Genomic DNA, 21,056 nt, shown 5'->3' on the forward strand with positions numbered 1-21,056 from the left:
TAGAGGGGCCTTTTATTGTCCACAGCACAAGGTGCACCTGTGTAAGGATCATGCTGTTTTATCGGCTTCTTGAAATGTCACACCTGTCAGGTGGATGGATTATCTTGGCAAAGGAGAAATGCTCACTAACAGGGATGTAAAATGTTTTGACAGAAATAAGCTTTTTGTGCATATGGAACATTTCTGGGATATTTTATTTCAGCTCATGAAACATGGGACCAACACTTTACATGTTGCCTTTATATTTTAGTTCAGTGTATTTACAGGAATAAACTGGCCCAAACTGGTGTGTGTGTCCAGTGTGTGTTGGTCCAGACTGTGTATGTGTGTGTCCAGTGTGTGTGTCCAGTATGTGTCCAGTGTGTGTGTGTTTCCAGTGTGTGTGTCCAGTGTGTGTGTGTGTCCAGTGTGTGTGTACAGTGTGTTTGTGTGGTTTGTGTTGTCATGGATATATACAATTGAAGATCTGCTGGAGTCCAAGTTAGACCCAGATTATTTATTTATGATCTCAGAGAGAATAACAGAGTTCCACAGTGTAGACAGTCTGAATTCAGAAGCATTGTGACCTCAGAGAGAATAACAGAGTTCCACAGTGTAGACAGTCTGAATTCAGAAGCATTGTGATCTCAGAGAGAATAACAGAGTTCCACAGTGTAGACAGTCTGAATTCAGAAGCATTGTGATCTCAGAGAGAATAACAGAGTTCCACAGTGTAGACAGTCTGAATTCAGAAGCATTGTGATCTCAGAGAGAATAACAGAGTTCCACAGTGTAGACAGTCTGAATTCAGAAGCATTGTGATCTCAGAGAGAATAACAGAGTTCCACAGTGTAGACAGTCTGAATTCAGAAGCATTGTGATCTCAGAGAGAATAACAGAGTTCCACAGTGTAGACAGTCTGAATTCTGAAGCATTGGTTAATAAGCACATGTCTTCATAGTTTCCTGTTCTTGGGCGGAACTCGCAGGAACAGCTGGTTTGCAACACAGGATTATACTCCCAAGAACAGGACATTATAATACGACCGTTTCACAAGGTTAGTAACATACTCAGTTATGTGGAAACAAACAATTAACATGTTCCATTACAGTGTGTGTGTGTGTGTGTGTGTGTGTGTTTGTGTGTTTGTATGTGTCAAGTGTGTGTGTGTGTCCAGTGTGTGAGTGTGTGTGTGTCCAATTGTGTGTCTCCAGCGTGTGTCTCCAGTGTGTGTGTGTGTGCGTGCATGTGTGTGTGAGTGTGTGTCCAGAGGATCATGGAAAGAGACAGAAACAGAGGTCTATATTATTTACAGTAATAAACTGGCCTGAAACTGGTGTGTGTGTGTTACTCCATGTATTTAAATGTCATATTTTGATCAAACATAAAACACATGATTAGAGTGAAACATCATGTTGTGTTTGACACAGGGACACTGAGGAGTCATCATTAACCCAAAACACTGGATAGAGGGGCTCAGTGAATGTGGAGGTGAATGTGATCAGGTGGGTCAGTGTGTCAGAGGAGGCTCTATAGAAGGACAGAGTGCCGGCTGGCCAGTCCAGATACACTCCTACTCTGTGGGATCTGCAGGGGCGGACGTCTATGGTAGTGAGATTATTATTGTGCCAGGCAATGTAACTATTGTCAGAGCAGAACAAACTCCAGGACTTGTCATTCCATCCAAGACAACAGTCCTTAACCCCTCCTCTCCTGCTGATTCCTTTATATGTCACTCCTATAGCAGCCTCTCTCCCAATACACTCTACCTCCCAGTAACAACGCCCAGTCAGACCCTCTCTACACAGCACCTGTTGACAGTCCTCAAATCTCTCTGGGTGATCAGGGTACGGCTGCTCCTCTGTCCTACATGTCACCTTTCTGTTCTCCTCAGACAGAGAGAGGAGTCTGTTTACTGTATTTGGGTCCAGTGTGAGATCACAGACATCTGATGGATGAAACCAGACACAATATTAGAAATCATCATCATTCACATTAGAATGTTAACTCACTTTTGCCTAATTAATTTAATGTAGATGTTTCTAGGAATCAAAAGGAGAAGTTAAGGTAACTTGAGACTTGTTGAATGATCATATGTTATACTGTATGGTAATATAAAACACACTTATTCCCATTACTTACACACACACACACACACACACACCTGTATGCATCATGAACACAAACACACACATATCTTATGTAACACGAACACGCCACACAAACATTGTCAAAGCAACTCTTTGTAAACTTTGGTGTCCCTGATTTCTGCTTCTGTAGAACTACAGCTGATATTTAATATGACCAAGTCAGTAATGATGGTGGTCTTTGACCTTGACTAAATTTGAATTAAGACTTATTCTTAGTATTTTTCACAGCAGTCAACACTCACATTTTCTAAGCCCAGGTTTCATTGTGTTCTCTCCACCATGTTCCACACTGTAGCAGTAAGCAGAAGAACAGACAGTCATTGAGGGATACACTTGAACTCACACTCACACACACACACATACACTGAACTCAGCATATAACTTTGTCCAAGTGGTGGTCAGAATGTTTTTCTTAACTATCCTGATAAGTCAAACATGTCTGACATGAACATTGACATAAACCCTCTACATACTTGAGTTTCTCCAGTCTGCAGTGTGGATCCTCCAGTCCAGCAGAGAGCAGTCTGACTCCTGAGTCTCCTGGGTGATTGTAGCTCAGGTCCAGCTCTCTCAGGTGTGAGGGGTTTGACCTCAGAGCTGAGACCAGAGAAGCACAGCCTTCCTCTGTGACTAGACAGCCTGACAGCCTGCAAAGAGTCAAATCATATTAAAATCACACTGCTTTTCCTTGGTGGTGAAGATAGTGGCAATATATTTTTTAAACATTGTTAGATACATCAGTGTCCTGAAAACTGCCATATCTATTAATAAATTAATGAATATATCATTACTTTAAGTTATCATAATATGACTTGTAGAGAGAAACATGTATAGTACAAATATTTGAGTCGACTGACCAGACCAGTTTAAAAAGCAGTATCAGTCAAAAGACAGACAGTGAGGTATCAGATTTAGATTGTATTGAGTATACAGTCCACACCATATCTATTTTGACAGTGAAGCTAACATTTTAAATGTGTCTCTATACTCCAGCATTTTGGATTTGAGATCAAATGTGGATTCAAACCAGGGACTGTAGAAAGGCAGTCCGGGAGCCCAAGTGTGTGTGTGTGTGTGTGCCCAGTGTGTGTGTCCAGTGTTTATGCGTGTGTGTGTGTGTCCATTGTGTGTGTGTGTCCAGTGTGTGTGTCCAGTGTGTCTAGTGTGTGTGTCCAATGTGTGTGTGTGTCCATTGTGTGCCAGTGTGTGTGTGTCCAGTGTCTGTGTCCAGTGTGTGTCCAGTATTTGTGTGTGTCCGTTGTATGTGTGTGTGTGTGTGTGTGTGTGTGTGTGTGTGTGTGTGTGTGTGTGTGTGTGTGTGTGTGTGTGTGTGTGTGTGTGTGTGTGTGTGTGTGTGTGTGTGTGTGTGTTAGGGCTGGGCGGTATACCGTATTTTATGATATACCGGTATTGATACAGGGACCGGTTTGGGTTTTTACTTGACCTTGTATACCGGTATTTGGGTGTTTGGTTTGTTAAATGTGATACGCCATGTGTAATGTACATTTTTAAAGTTTAGTTCGATACTTGAGTCATGTCTCTCCACTCTTTCTCTCTGTGCTACTTTCCACAGTGACCTAGCCACGCCCCCTGTCACTCAAGGAGCACATTTGATGTTCCTCAACCACGAGACACTTGCGTTCAGTCTGCCTGGTCAATGCAGCACATGGAATAATATTGATGACAACAATGCTGTTTTCACTTTTCTTCTTAATATAAATCCACTAGCTTTCTGTAATGACACTGTTAGTTTGTGTTTCTTACATTAGCAAAACAGCTAGTTTGTCTTTTCTTAGCAAGTTGCCCTAGAATCTTGTTAGACGCTAATTGTTAGCCGCTAATGCTAATAGCTAGCTATCTAGCTAATAAATGTACTGAGTCAGAACAAACGTAGCTAGCTAATACAGCCTGATAATATCAGTGATGGTGTAGACCTAAATCAGCATGTTGTTTGTGCAACAGTATCTTCTAAATCAAAGAGGTATATGCAAAGCAAGAACATGTTAGCTACATGAAGTAGCTAAGAGAAAACATGAAATGTAGCCAAAGCTTATAGGGTCCCCTAAGAAACACTTATCAACACTTTAGTTCCTACCCTGTCACAATAACTCCTCCCTGGCATTTGAATTCGTTGGCATCTCAAACACTGTATTCAAAGTGCCCACTATTATATTCTAACTATAGAATTAGAATAGTCATTCTATTTCCATGATTCCAACAGTTTTGCTCTAATTCGCAAGTCAAATCACAATTGCAACAGTTGGTTAAAATAACGTGCAGCCCTGCGTGGCAGTGTGGAAATTATCTCAATTGAGCAGTGGTGTAAAGTACTTAAGTAAAAATACTTTCAAGTACTACTTACTTTACTGTTTTTATTTTTTTAAACTTTTACTTTTACTTCAATACATTCCTAAAGATAATACTGTACTTTTTACTCAATACATTTTCCCTAACACCAAAAAGTACTCATTTTGAATGCTTAGCAGGACAGGAAAATGGTCCAATTCACACTCTTATCAAGAGAACATCCCTGGTCATCCCTTCTGCCTCTGATCTGGAGGACTCAATAAACACAAATGCTTTGTTTTTAAATGATGTCTGAGTGTTTGAGTGTGACCCTGGCTATCCGTAAATAAAATAAATCAAAATAAAATGGTGCATTCTGGTTTGCTTAATATAAGGACTTTGAAATTATTTATACTTTTATTTTTGATACCTAAGTACATTTTATCAATTACTTAAAAAAAATATGTAACCTTTATTTAACTTAGCAAGTCAGTTAAGAAAAGACCTTACTTACAATGACGGCCTACCAGGAACAGTGGGTTACTTGAAATCACGTTTGTGTTCAATCACCCTGGGATCCCTCACTACTCATAAAGCACCCTGGGATCACTCACTACTCATAAAGCACCCTGGGATCACTCACTACTCATAAAGCACCCTGGGATCGCTCACTACTCCTAAAGCACCCTGGGATCACTCACTGCTCATAAAGCACCCTGGGATCACTCACTACTCATAAAGCACCCTTGGATCCCTCACTACTCATAAAGCACCCTGGGATCACTCACTACTCATAAACCACCCTGGGATCACTCACTACTCATAAACCACCCTGGGATCCCTCACTACTCATAAAGCACCCTGGGATCACTCACTGCTCATAAAGCACCCTGGGATCACTCACTACTCATAAAGCACCCTGGGATCCCTCACTACTCATAAACCACCCTGGGATCACTCACTACTCATAAAGCACCGTGGGATCACTCACTACTCATAAAGCACCGTGGGATCACTCACTACTCATAAAGCACCCTGGGATCACTCACTACTCATAAAGCACCGTGGGATCACTCACTACTCATAAAGCACCCTGGGATCACTCACTGCTCATAAACCACCCTGGGATCACTCACTACTCATAAAGCACCGTGGGATCACTCACTGCTCATAAACCACTCTGGGATCACTCACTACTCATAAACCACCCTGGGATCACTCACTACTCATAAAGCACCGTGGGATCACTCACTACTCATAAAGCACCCTGGGATCACTCACTGCTCATAAACCACCCTGGGATCACTCACTACTCATAAAGCACCCTGGGATCACTCACTACTCATAAAGCACCCTGGGATCACTCACTGCTCATAAACCACCCTGGGATCCCTCACTACTCATAAAGCACCCTGGGATCACTCACTGCTCATAAACCACCCTGGGATCCCTCACTACTCATAAAGCACCCTTGGATCACTCACTACTCATAAAGCACCCTTGGATCACTCACTACTCATAAAGCACCCTGGGATCACTCATTGCTCATAAAGCACCCTGGGATCCCTCACTGCTCATAAATCACCCTGGGATCACTCACTACTCATAAAGCACCCTTGGATCCCTCACTACTCATAAAGCACCCTGGGATCACTCACTACTCATAAAGCACCCTGGGATCACTCACTACTCATAAAGCACCCTGGGATCACTCACTACTCATAAAGCACCCTGGGATCCCTCACTACTCATAAAGCACCCTTGGATCACTCACTACTCATAAAGCACCCTGGAATCACTCACTACTCATAAAGCACCCTGGGATCACTCACTGCTCATAAAGCACATGTACAACCTTCATTGCTCAAAAACTAAAAATACCGCCCAATTTTTTAAAAATACTATATAATATTTTGGCCATATCTCCCAGCCCTAGTGTGTGTGTGTGTGTGTGTGTGTTCATTGAGTGATACACGTGCACACACACTAGACACACACACACACACACACTGGACAAACACATAGAACACAACCTGGACACACACACATACTGGACACACACACATACTGGACACACACACACATACTGGACACACACACACACACAGGACACGGACACACACACACAGGACACACACACACAGGACACACTCACACAGGACACACACACAGGACACACACACACACACAGGACACACACACTGGACAAACAGGACACACACACACACAGTTCAAAATGCTGGAGCATAAAGTAAAATTTAAAACTAAGCTTCACTGTCCAAACACATATGGTGTGGACTATGTGTGCCTGGTAAACACATGTGGATCTGGTGAACAGTTATCACTTGTTGAACAACTACAGGAATACTGACCTCAGAGTCTCCAGTTTACAGTGGGGATTCCCCAGTACAGCAGAGAGCAGCTTCACTCCTGAATCCTTCAGGTCATTGTTACTCAGGTCCAGCTCTCTCAGATGTGAGGGGTTTGACCTCAGAGCTGAGACCAGAGAAGCACAGCCTTCCTCTGTGACTCCACAGCCTGACAGCCTGACAAAGAGATCATCATTACTTCACAAACACACTGTTAATTTAACACCAGTAGTGTAGAAGGACAATGGCAGATGCATTTGGTTTATTCTCTCAAACAACATATAGATTCATCTTCCGTCTCCTAGAATTCTATGGTCATATTGTTATACTAATGTGAACATCAATGCACTGATTCAATATGTTATTCAATATGATATTATATATATATTATAATACATATTTTTCTCTAAACTGAATATTTCTTCCTGATGATTAGTACTTAAATGTCATTTTATTTACTCACAGAGCAGCTCTGGAGGCTTTGACCACTGGCAGCAGCCTCAGTAGACCTTCCTCTGATCTGGAGTATTTCTTCAGGTCAAACACATCCAGCTCCTTTTCTGAAGTCAGCAACACAAAGACCAGAGCTGACCACTGTGGAGGTGACAGGTTGGGTTTTGAGAGACTTTCTGTTCTCAGGTAGCTTTGGATCTCCTCCACTAGAGAATGGTCATTCAGTTCATTCAGACAGTGGAACAGATTGATGCACCTTTCTGGAGAGGGATTCTCCCTGATCTTCTCCTTGATGTACTTGACTGTTTCTTCGTGGCTCTGTGAGCTGCTTCTTGTCTTTGTCAGTAGACCTCGTAAGTGCTTCTGATTGGACTCCAGTGAGAGGCCCAGAAGGAAGCGGAGGAACAGGTCCAGGTTTCCTGTTTCACTTTGTAAGGCTTTATCCACAGCACTCTTGTAGAAAGTAACTTCAGGCTCATCTCTGAACAGCAAAGAAAAGTTATTGGATTTTGTTTGCAGTTGGTCCATTAGATTCTCATTGTTGTTGATGAATGAGAGGAACACATATACAGCAGCCAGAAACTCCTGAATGCTCAGATGAACGAAGCAGTACACCTTGTCCTGGTACAGCCCACATTCCTCTTTAAAGAGCTGTGTGCACAATCCTGAGTACACTGAGGCTTCGTTGACATCAATGCCAGCCTCTTTCAGGTCTTCTTCATAGAAAATCAGATTGCCCTTCACAAGCTGTTGAAAAGCCAGTTTTCCCAGTGACAGAATGCTCTCTTTATTCCAGTGTGGACCTGTCTCTTCTTTCCCAAGATACTTTTCATTGTTCTGTTTGGTATGAAACGTCACAAGGTGTGTGTACATCTCAGTCAGAGTCTTGGGCATCTCTTCTCTCTTATGTTCCATCATGTGTTCAAGGACTGTTGCAGAAATCCAACAGAAGACTGGAATGTGGCACATGATGTGGAGGCTCCTTGATGTCTTTATGTGTGAGATGATTCTGCTGGCCAGGTCCTCATCACTGAATCTCTTCCTGAAGTACTCCTCCTTCTGTGGGTCATTGAACCCTCGTACCTCTGTCACCTGGTCAACACACCCTGAAGGGATCTTATTGGCTGCTGCAGGTCTGGTAGTTATCCAGAGGAGAGCAGAGGGAAGCAGATTTCCCTTGATGAGATTTGTCAGCAGAACATCCACTGAAGTTGACTCTGTGACGTCACAACAGATCTTGTTCTTCTGGAAGTCTAGGGGCAGTCGGCACTCATCCAGACCATCAAAGATGAACAGAACTTTGTACTTGCCATAGTTGGAGATTCTTGATTGTTTGGTTTCCATTGAGAAGTGATTAAGAAGTTCAATGAAAGTGTGTTTGTCTCCTTTCATCAAATTCAGCTCCCGAAAAGGGAATGAAAATACAAATTGGACATCCTGATTTGCTTTTCCTTCAGCCCAGTCCAGAATGAACTTCTGCACAGAGACTGTTTTTCCAATGCCAGCGACTCCCTTTGTCAGCACAGTTCTGATAAGTTTGTCTTGTCCAGTTAAGGGTTTGAAGATGTCGTTACATTTGATTGCAGTCTCTGGTCTTGCTTGTTTCCTGGTTGTTGTCTCAATCTGTCTCAGCTCATGTTCATTATTGACCTCTCTTGTTCCACCCTCTGTGATGTAGAGCTCTGTGTAGATCTTATTGAGAAGTGTTGGGTTTCCTTGTTTAGGGATCCCCTCAAATACACATTGACACTTCCTCTTTAGATTAGATTTGAGTTCACGTTGGCAAATCACAGCAAGCTCATCTGAATCTAGAAATAACACAGAGGATATTAATATTACGTCTGTTTTAATACTACAGTATTGTAGGACTGTTATAAAGTTTTAAATTATAATAATTTCTTCTTTTAACTGACTGTATAAATGTGTAAATGTTTTCATAATGCATTACTGACTGGTGTGACTGATTATATTATTATTGGTATTATTGATGGTATTATTAATGTTGTCTCTCTCTCTCACTGTCTCTGTCTCCTCTGTCTCTCTCTGTCTCCGTCTCCTCTGTCTCTCTCTCTCTCCTCTGTCTCTTTCTCTCTTCTCTGTCTCTCTCTCCTGTCTCTCTCAATTCAATTTGCTTTATTGACGTAACAATGTACATATTGCCAAAGCTTACAATATGAAAATAGTAAGAATCAAAATTGTCAACGGGATTGGTGGTTGGTCTGTCAGACACTGTCCCTCAATTTATGTCAGGCAGCAATGTAGTGTGCTGCCAACCCACAGCTCTCTGCGTCCTCCCCCAACAGGACGGACAGCCTACTCTCATCAGAGAGGTCTTTGAAACCTTGAATAAGGTTTTCAAATTTGGGGAAAGGACACTCTCTAATTGTTTCAGGTTCTGCTGTTGTGCAGTGGTTGCACAGCCTTTCCTCTAAAGGGAGCCATGTTTTCCTCTCTGTCTGTCTGTCTGTCTGTCTGTCTGTCTGTCTGTCTGTCTGTCTGTCTGTCTGTCTGTCTGTCTGTCTGTCTGTCTGTCTGTCTGTCTGTCTGTCTGTCTGTCTGTCTGTCTGTCTGTCTGTCTGTCTGTCTGTCTGTCTGTCTGTATCTCTCTCTCTGTCTCTCCTCTGTCTCTCTGGCTCTCTCTCTCTCTAGTAGATTTGGATAGAAAACACTCTGAAGTTTCTAAAACTGTTTGAATGGTGTCTCTAAGTATAACAGAACTCATATGGCAGGCAAAAACCTGAGAAAAAATACAAACTTTTGTGGCTGTACTATTTTCAAGTCATTGCCAATAAAACACACAGTGACAAAGGATTCATTTTGCACTTCCTATGGCTTCCACTAGATGTCAACAATCTTTATAAAGTTGTTTGAAGCGTCTATGATGAACAGAGACTGGATGAGAAGGCTGGGAAGTTGATGTCCCTGGGATGTCGTCACTTCATTATTGCGCACACATGCGCGTTCATGTGAGGTGAGACCTTTTTCAAAACGTCTTTCAAGACACAGGAGAAGTCCGTTTGAAATATTACTGATGTTTCACGTTAAAAATGGCCCAAAAGATTAATGCTAAACAACGTTTGACATGTTTGAACGAACGTAAATAGATTTTTTTTTTGACTTTTCGTCGTGACTTTTCCCTCCCATTTTGAGTAGCCTACCGAATGCGCTAACAACATGGAACAACATGGAGTTATTTGGACATAAATTATGAACTTAATCGAAAAAAACAACATTTGTTGTGGACCTGAGATTCCTGGAAGTGCCTTCTGATGAAGATTATTAAAGGTAAGGGAATATTTCTAATGTTATTTATGATTTTAGATGATTCCAACATGGCAGCTATCTGTATTGCGTAGTGTATATTTCTGACCAGAGTACTCAGATTATTTCAAAGTATGCTTTCCCAGTAAAGTTATTTTGAAATCTGTCAATGTGGTTGCATTCAGGAGATGTTAATCTATTATTCTTTGAATAACAGTTTAATACTTTAACCACGTTTTATAATGAGTATTTTTTGTAAATTCACTGGCAGTTTTGGGGAAGACACATTTTGTCAACGACACGCGCCGATGTAAAATGCTGTTTTTGGATATAAATATGAACTTGATAGAACACAAATGCATGTATTGTCTAACATAATGTCCTAGGAGTGTCATCTGATGAAGATTGTCAAAGGTTAGTGCATAATTTTAGCTGTTTTTTTGCTTTTGGTGACGCCTGTCCTTGAATTGAAAATGGATGTGTGTACTTTTTTGGCTATGTACTCTCCTAACATAATCTAACTTTATGCTTTCGCCGTAAAGCCTCTTTGAAATCGGACAATGTGGTTCGATTAAGGAGATGTTTATCTTTGAAAAGGTGTAAAATAGTTGATTGTTTGAGAAATTGAAATTATTAGATTTTTGATGTTTTGAATTTCCCGCCATGCTAGCAAGCCCGTCAGTGGGATTCTATCCCCAAGAGGTTTTAAGGCTGCTACAATATCATTGAGTTACACAGCTATGTTAGCTGTACTTTAGCTACAGCTTTTAAATGTTATAAAACAGCATTCAACATGAGGCAGACAGATCTTACATTTCTCCAGTGTGTCAGCAAGCTCCTTCTGGTTCATTTTCCTCAGGACGTGCAGTGTGATCTTCAGAGCCCCCTCTCTGGCACTGCTCTCCTGCTTCTCATCTTCAGCATCCACCACTTCCTTATCCTGCTTCTGACTCTCAAAGCCTTCTGGGAGTTCTGGACTAAGAATCCTCTTGAACATCTTCAGCTCGTTCTTCACAAATGTCATAATATTCTCTTCAAGCAACTGAAAAAAATCAAGTAAATCAATTAAGAAAAAGAAGAAAGGCTTTCTCATTAACACATTAATGAATGATTGACAGATCAACTTTACTTGAGGTAAACAAAAACAAATTTACATAGCAGGACCACATACACTGAATATGGAGGCCAGGTCTGTTTGATGACTCTGGGAAGACTGACCACTGAGAATCTCTGACTCTAATCTCTCCTGTTGGTTTCTGTGGACAAAACATGGGATTACATCTCCTCATCCAGGGAGTGCACACACACACACACACACACACACACACACACACACACACACACACACACACACACACACACACACACACACACACACACACACACACAGGGAACGTTGTGTTTGTTTAATATTGTTTCAGGACTATAAAAATGGACAGAAGGATTAGTTTATGGATTATGAAAACAACAAAAAGAAATGAGAAAATGGGAGAGGAGAAATGACTAGAGACAGTGTTGTTTAACTCACTGACCATGACCCATGAGTTATTCTTACCTTTGTTCAGTAGAAAAGTCTCCCTCTCTAAAGAATATAGGAAGTCTCATAGACCGGTCACTCTTCATGGACACACAGCTGGGTACAGGGGAGGCTGGTCTCTCCTGCTTGATTGGGCTTCAACACAACAAAGACCAACATTACATCTTTCATCTATCCTGCCTTAGACCACTCGTAGAAAGACTAAGTGGTTGTGAATCGTTTTAAACTTTTTTTACCCTCCTGCTGTGTTCCGGTCGAATGGAACCGATTTACAAGACTTCCTTCTGAAAAATGTAGTTCATTTTATCTGATTGTCATAAGGTTCCATGACTTTGTCCACACAGTGCATCTGAACACACAAAATACATTTTGATGATTTTCATAACATTTTTGGTGTTTAATTTTACTTTTGTACACCTGTGGTGTTCCTGGTGAGACTACAATTAGTGTGTAGAATTGAGTTCAGGCACATGCCCATTCATCAGATGGACACACTTCCTCTCCCAGACCACCACATTCATGTGTGTTTGAGCACACGCACACACAAACACCTGATTCTTCTTGGCTTCCATGGCAACCCTCACGGGAACCTTTCCCCAATAGAATCTTTCCCCCACAGGAAACACACCTGTTGGCATTCTCACAAACATTCGCAACATTGTTTCAATCATATATATATATTTTCTCTCAGCTCTGGTATATAAAGCTTTTTTGAGGCCTTGCTCACAGTTCATTCTGTGGCAGCACAATGACCAAACAATATACTGTATGTGAGGCTCTTGATCATATCTTTGATTATGACACTGGTGAGGAGGAGAGAGTCCTTGTTAAACTTTAACACAAAGTAGTCTGCGATAAATAGCACAATATGTTTTATCTGAGTATTTGTTATAGTCAAAATAATCCATACATTATAATTTTTTTACTCAAAAATGAGTTGTACGAGTGTAACGGGCATCGTATAGAGGGGACCAAGGCGCAGCGTGTTGGGTGCTCATAATTATATTTTAATGAAAACAAACACTAGACAAAATAAACAAAATGACAGCCAACAGTTCTGTCAGGTAAATCCAACGAAACAGAAAACAACAACCCACAAACACAGGTGGAAAAAAAAACCCTACTTAAGTATGATCTCCAATTATAGACAATGAGGACCAGCTGCCTATAATTGGAGATCATCCCAAAAAACAACAACATAGAAATACAATACTAGACTTAAACATAGAAATAGAAAACATAGAAAAACCACCCAAAACACCCCCTGTCACGCCCTGACCTACTCTACTATAGAAAATGACATCTTACAAGGGTCAGGACGTGACATACGAGCTCAGGTCAATGAGGCCTACAGGCCATAAATAGCAAATAGAAGTTCAAACTTGTAATGTTCACAAGATCTTAAGTGGATAAAAAGATCTAACACAACATTAGGTGATAATATATGTATTATTATGGATTTATAATCAGCTATAATGGGGCGGTCATTTTGGACCGGGAACACAGAATTAATTAATGCAGTCATCTCGATTTTCCTTTGATGTATCATTTTATACGTTGCTTGTTTGTATCAATTGCAAAGACATTTGTAGATTTGTATTTGTAGTCAACTTCGTTCTAAATGTATCAGCATCACAGAGAGATGGATGTGATTCTATGTGTGGGGGAGATCTTCTGTGTTTTAACCCTCCTGTTGTGTTTGTTTCATGTTAAAATATAAACAGTAGGCTATAGGCCTCATTCAATCAAATTGAAATAAATGTTATGTTCAATTGAGTTGTATTTTGCTACTTGTAGACTACGGTCTGTAATTTGTCTCAATATATTTCATGATGTGTAGCCTAACATGAACACAATGATGTACCAAGTCTGTGATTTAGTGCATTTTTATTGGATAAGCATTAGAATAAGCCTCCTCAATATTTGCAGCCATAGGTGATAATAGAAGTTGATCCGTGGTCAGTATTGTGAAATAATTATGTTTGTCACATCCTGACCAGTATAAGGGGTTATTTGTTATTGTAGTTTGGTCAGGGCGTGGTAAGGTGTGTTTGTTTAGTGTGTTTCGGGGTTTTTTGGTTTATGTTCTATGTTTTCTATTTCTATGTGGGTTTTCTAGTTTTTCTATTTCTATGTTAGTTTTGAGAACGACCTCCAATTAGAAGCAGCTGGTTGTCGTTGCTTCCGATTGGAGGCCATATTTAAGTGGGTTTATTTTCTCTTGTGTTTGTGGGTGGTTGTTTCCTTTGTATAGTGTGAGCACCTTACAGGACTGTCGTTCGTTTTCTTGTTTTGTTTAGTGTTCACGTATAAAAGTATAAGTATGGACACTTACCACGCTGCGTATTGGTCCGATGATTTCTCCTCATCAGAAGACGAAGAATATGACAATGTTAAGGAAAGATTTGAACGGAGAAAACTGATACGAGAGCAGCGCTCCCTTTCTTTCCATCCTATCAGTATTGATACATGCTCCACCTGACGTGATACCTTGTAGTGCTGCTGATCCAGTTTCTACTGGTCTGCCTGAGGATATGGAACTCTGACCTGTGCACCAGACGTGATAACTTGTCATGCTGCTGATCCAGTTTCTACTGCTCTGACTGAGGATATGGAACTCTGACGTGCTACCTTGTCCCGAACTCACTCACTCTCTAACTCTCTCTCTCTCTCTCTCTCTCTCACTCTCTCGCTCTCATCAGAATAAAAATGTAAAAAATTTGTCCGGCCTACTTGAGGCTGCCTGAAAATAATATGAAAAAGTTCAGTCCTTGGACACAGAGGGGTTAAACACTAAAGTTACCGTCCATCTAGTGAAGAGAGAGGTAGCCAGCATCCGTCAACGAGAGAGGGAGAAGCCCTCCACGGGATTTAATAGGTGGAAGAAACAACCGGGGAGCTCCATCGGTCCACAAGAAATGCAGGCAGCCAGTGATGATGTAGTGGTAGCTAGGATAACTAGGATGCTGCTGGTAGAGTAGCTAGCTAGCTTACCTAGCTGTACCGACTAGCTAGGATAACTAGGATGCTGCTGGTAGAGTAGCTAGCTAGCTTACCTAGCTGTACCAACTAGCTAAGATAACTAGGATGCTGCTGGTAGAGTAGCTAGCTAGCTTACCTAGCTGTACTGACTAGCTAGGATAACTAGGATGCTGCTGGTAGAGTAGCTAGCTTACCTAGCTGTACCGACTAGCTAGGATAACTAGGATGCGGCTGGTAGAGTAGCTAGCTAGCTTACCTAGCTGTACCGACTAGCTAGGATAACTAGGATGCTGCTGGTAGAGTAGCTAGCTAGCTTACCGAGCTGTACTGACTAGCTAGGATAACTAGGATGCTGCTGGTAGAGTAGCTAGCTTACCTAGCTGTACCGACTAGCTAGGATAACTAGGATGCTGCTGGTAGAGTAGCTAGCTAGCTTACCTAGCTGTACCGACAAGCTTGGCTAGCTAGCAGGTCGTTTGTCTGTCCCTCGTCTCGAGGATGATGACGAGTCTGGTGAACCAGAAATTAAAACAAGGATAGCGAGTGAAAAGGATCTGGCTACACTCATACTGTCCCTGACTGTAAAGCAAAAAAACGAATTCAACAATAAACTTCAGTTCACTTGTCCTGAGGTGCGTGCTACCAGTCTGGCGCCTCCTGTGCTAGCCCCACGCATCAAGCCTCCAGTGAGCCTGCCCACTCCGAGGTGTCCTGTTCCTGCTCACCGCACTCGCCCTGAGGTGCGTGTTACCAGTCTGGCGTCACCTGTGCCAGCCCCACGCATCAGGCCTCCAGTGCGCATTCCCAGTCCAGAGCTTCCGGCGACGGCCTACAGTCCAGAACCTCCTGAGATGGCCCACAGTCTCGAACCTCCTGAGACGGCCCACAGTCTGGAACCTCCTGAGACGGCCCACAGTCCGGAACCTCCTGAGACGGCCCACAGTCCGGAACCTCCTGAGACGTCCTCCAGTCCAGAGTCTTCAGCGCCGTCCTGCAGTCCAGAGTCTTCAGCGACGTCCTGCAGTCCAGAGTCTTCAGCTATGTCCTGCAGCCCAGAACCTCCAGCGGCGTTCTGCAGCCCAGAACCTCCAGCGGCGTCCTGCAGCCCAGAACCTCCAGCGGCGTCCTGCAGCCCAGAACCTCCAGCGGCAGCCTGCAGCCCAGAACCTCCGGCGATGAGCCACGGTCCAGTGGCACAGAAGCAGAGGGATCAGCGGGCAGAGCGGGGTTTACGTCCTGAACCAGAGCCGCCTCCTCTGTTGGAGGATCCGTCGGATTAGGTTATGTGTACTGCACCAGAGCCGCCATAGACATTAGTTACCCACCCTACCCTCCCTTTGTTGGGGGGGGGGTTGTTGTTGTTTCGTTTAGGTGCGGTCAGAGTCCGCATCTTTGGGGGGGAGGTAATGTCCTGACCATAGTAAGATGTTATTTTTATGGTAGAGAGGGTCAGGGCATGACAGGGGGTGTATTTCTATGTTCATGTTCTAGTTTTGTATTTCTATGTTGGTTTTGTTTGGGATGATCTCCAATTAGAGGCAGCTGGTCATCGTTGTCTCTAATTGGACGTCATATTTAAGTTGGTGTTTGTCCCACCTGGGTTTCTGGGAGATTAGTTTTGAGTTTGTGTATGTTAACTTCTTCGATTTACCCTAGGATAGGGGGCGCCACAGCGCATTTTGGAAAAAAATCGTTCCCATTTTCAACGGCCTACTAATCAAAGTCAGAAGCTAGGACATGCATATACTTATTTTATATGGATAGAAAACACCCTAAATTTTCTAAAACTGTTTGAATGGTGTCTGTGAGTATAACAGAACTCGTATGGCAGTCAAAACCCCGAGACCGATTGAACCAGGAAGTGGAAATCTGAATTGTCGACTCGACTTCACAGCCTTACCTATAATTCACAACGTGAAAAAATGAAAATTGAGCACTTTCCAGTGCTTCCACTAGATGTCCCCAGTCTTTACAAAGTGTTTTGAGGGTTCTACGGTGGAAACTCAGTGAAAGAGACGATGTGGCAATTGGTCACAGTCTGAGGGCCATGAGCATTGTGACGTTGGCGGCCGTGTCTGCCCCCACCTTTGGAAGTTTTTTGAAACACAATGAAATCGTCCCACTCGAATCTGATTGGTTCTCTTGTTGAAACAGGCACTGACGATTACTTGATATAACGTTTGACATGTTTGAACGACCCTCACTTACCGTAAACAGTCATTTTGCGTTAGACAGCTGCCGCCCACGGATCAACATTTGATTACAGCCTTAGGACGCGCTAGCAAGAGGAAGCTAATGGAACATAAAGCATGGACTTTTTCGACCGAAAATACATTTGTCATGGACCTGGGACATCGGGATGTGATTTCTGATGAAGACAACTAAAGGTGAGGGATTATTGGCGATATTATACAATATAAGATGTTACGTGCTATTGTTCACAGGTGGCGCCGAGCTACGTTTTCGAGCTCAATTTCTGGGTATCGCATCCCATTTGATCTCAAAGTGTGATTACCCTGTAAAGTTAATTTAAAATCTGTTTTGACTGGTGTTTTCAAGAGATATTCATCTATAAATCTTAGATTGACAATATGTATAAAAAAAATCGTTTTCGAATAGTTATTTATAAAATTGTAGCACAGTTTCCCGGGACGCATTTTATGGGAAAATGTTAGTCAACCTCAGGTGCCGATGTAAAATGCTGTTTTTATATAGAAATATGACCTTTATTGAACAAAAGATTGCATGCTGTGTGTAACATGATGTCCTAGGTGTGTCATCTGATGAAGTTTGTAAAAGGTTAGTGCTGCATTTAGCTGTTTTTTGTTTATATGTGATGGGTGTGCTTGCTCGGAAAATTCATATGATGCGACTTTTACCATGTACTCCTCTAACATAATCTAATATTGTGCTTTTCCTGTAAAACCTTTTTGAAATCGGACAACGAGGGTCGATTCAAGAGAGGTGTATCTATAAAACGATATGAGACAGCCCTATATTTGAAAAAAAAAAATATTGAATTTCGTTATGCTAATGTCGCTAGGAGTTTTCGCTGGAAAATGATCCCGCTAACGGGATGGTAGGCTGAAGAAGTTAACTCTGCGTCCCGTTTTTTTTGTATTCAGTTTATTTATATGTACTGCATAGTTTCACAGTGTAAATAAAATGTGGAACGAAACACATGCTGCACTGGTCCGCTTCTTCTTTCGACAACCGTGACAAGCTAGCTGAGACAACCTGTCACGACTCCTGCCGAGGGTGACTCCTCACCCTGTTTGGGTGGCGCTCGGCGGTCGTCGTCACCGGCCTACTAGCTGCCACGATCCCTTTTTCCCTTTTCTGTTGGTTTTGTCTTGAGTGTTTGCACCTGTGTATGATTAGTGTTGTTGAGTATTTAAGCCCGTTTCCCCACCTGTTCTGTGTGCGGGCTTACTTTCTGTTGTTGACTGTTGTTCATGCAGTGGTATGTGTTATTTGATCATTGTGTTTGTTGGATCACACCCAGTTGTGTTTTCGTGGGTGTACTTTTCTTTTACGGTGCAATTCATTAAAAGCCCGTTCGCAACTACTCCTGTTTCCTGCGCCTGACTCCACACCCACTACTGCAATCGTTACAGAAGCCCGCACCTCTACAAGTATGGAGTCAGCAGGAGCAGCTACCACCCCTCTCCCGTCTATGGAGGAACGAGTCCTCCACCACACCACCGTGCTCCATCGAATCGGGTCTGCGATGGACCAAATGATGGAGAGGATGGATCGATGGGAGAGGAGTGGTCTCCTTTCTTCACCCCCGACTCACCAGAGTAGTCTACCTACTCCGCTCCCTCCTACGTCGGGTTCTGGAGCATTGCGTCTTGCGCTCCCGAGGGAGTATGACGGAGGAGCAGCGGGATGTCAGGGGTTTCTGCTGCAGATTGACTTATACCTGGCTACAGTGAGACCGACTCCCTCGGGAGAGGAGAGTGTCAGCCTCCTCGTCTCCTGCCTAACGGGGAGAGCGTTGGAATGGGCCAACGCGTTCTGGAACAGCCCCAACTCAGCGAGGGAGAATTACCCTGAGTTCACCCGCCGTTTCCGGGCCGTATTCGATCACCCTCCAGAAGGCCGGGCGGCGGGTGTGCGACTGTTCCATCTCAGGCAGGAGACGAGGAGCGCACAAGATTTCGCTCTGGAGTTTCGGACCTTAGCTGCGGGGGCCGGGTGGAACGACAGGTCCCTAAGGGATCATTTCCGGTGCAGTCTCCGGGAGGACGTCCGCAGGGGGCTAGCGTGTCGGGACAATACACTCTCCCTGGATGAACTGATAGACATGCCAATCCGACTGGACAATCTGCTGGCTGCCCGCGGGCGTTCAGAAGGGGTCCTATCAGTTCCACCTCCTACCCTCAGTCGCCCATTCCCATGGAGCTGGGAGTGGCTGCATCTAAGGGAACCGGAGGAGGGCGCTCCTCCTGCACCAATTGTGGTCGCCGAGGACACACGGTCGACCGGTGCTGGGGGGGTCCCTCGGAGTCGAGAAGGCAAGCAGAACACTCCTCGTTCACCCCAGGTGAGTCAGCACCAAACTCACCCAGAAACCTCTGTTGGTCATATGTTTGTTTTAATTTTGTGTGATAAACCTCCTGGCAAACGCTGCGCTTCCCAGGAGTCACGTGTACCCCTTGTCTCAGGAGGAGACGTTGGCTATGGAGACATATATCACGGAATCTCTGAGACAGGGGTTAATTCGGCCCTCCATCTCACCCGTCTCCTCGAGTTTCTTTTTCGTGAAGAAAAAGAGGGGAGGTCTGCGTCCGTGCATTGATTAGAGAGGTCTAAATTCCGTCACAGTGGGGTTTAGTTACCCACTACCTCTCATCGCTACGGCGGTGGAATCATTTCACGGAGCGCATTTTTTCACGAAACTGGATCTCAGGAGCGTGTATAATCTGGTGCGTATTCGGGAAGGAGACGAGTGGAAAACCGCATTTAGTACCACATCGGGCCACTATGAGTACCTCGTCATGCCGTATGGGTTAAAGAATGCTCCAGCCGTCTTTCAATCCTTTGTAGACGAGATTCTCAGGGACCTGCATGGGCAGGGCGTGATAGTGTTTATCGATGACATCCTGATTTACTCCACCACCCGCGCCGAGCATGTGTCCCTGGTGCGCAGGGTGCTTGGGAGGTTGCTGGAGCATGACCTATATGTCAAGGCTGAGAAGTGTGAGTTCTCCAAACGAGCCGTCTCCTTCCTGGGTTATCGCATTTCCACCTCGGGGGTGGTGATAGAGTGTGACCGCGTTAAGGCCGTGCGTAATTGGCCGACTCCAGCCACGGTGAAGGAAGGGCAGCGGTTTTTGGGTTTTGCCAATTACTACCGGAGGTTTATCCGGGGTTTTGGCCAGGTAGCGGCTCCCATTACCTCACTGCTGAAGGGAGGACCGGTGCGTTTGCATTGGTCGACAGAGGCGGACAGGGCTTTCACCCAGTTGAAGGCACTGTTCACTGATGCACCTGTGTTGGCGCACCCGGACCCTTCTTTACCATTCATAGTGGAGGTGGACGCGTCCGAGGCTGGGGTGGGTGCCGTGCTATCTCAGCGCTCGGGTACGCCACCGAAACTCCGCCCCTGTGCTTTCTTTTCTAGGAAGCTCAGTCCGGCGGAGCGTAACTATGATGTGGGGGACCGGGAGCTGTTGGCTGTGGTCAAGGCTTTGACCGTGTGGAGACACTGGCTTGAGGGGGCTAGACACCCTTTTCTCATCTGGACTGACCACCGGAACCTGGAGAATATCCGGACAGCTAGGAGACTGAACCCGCGTCAGGCATGGTGGGCCATGTTCTTTATCCGGTTCCAGTTCACTATTTCATATCGACCAGGTTCCATGAACACGAAGGCCGACGCACTGTCCCGTCTTTATGATACTGAGGATCGGCCCATCGATCCTACTCCCATTCTTCCAGCCTCTAAGCTGGTCGCACCGGTGGTATGGGAGGTGGACACGGACATCGAGCGGGCGCTACAGCTGGAGCCTGCGCCTTCCAACTGTCCAGCAG

At 43.9% G+C, this 21,056-nt stretch overlaps 1 protein-coding gene across 1 annotated transcript in view; it reads right to left on the bottom strand.

The window, feature by feature from the left end:
- LOC115171937 (uncharacterized) overlaps positions 1-21,056 on the bottom strand; it is a 208,202-nt gene that overhangs the window by 29,229 nt on the left and 157,917 nt on the right. The window contains exons 7-8 of the mRNA XM_029729200.1: positions 6,788-6,961; positions 2,603-2,776 (exon numbers count right to left, since the gene is read on the bottom strand). Of these exons, the coding sequence (XP_029585060.1) occupies positions 2,603-2,776; positions 6,788-6,961 (348 nt within the window). The remainder of the gene's footprint in view (positions 1-2,602; positions 2,777-6,787; positions 6,962-21,056) is intronic.

This window comes from Salmo trutta, chromosome 32, assembly GCF_901001165.1.
Source record: "Salmo trutta chromosome 32, fSalTru1.1, whole genome shotgun sequence".
Lineage (NCBI taxonomy): Eukaryota > Metazoa > Chordata > Actinopteri > Salmoniformes > Salmonidae > Salmo > Salmo trutta.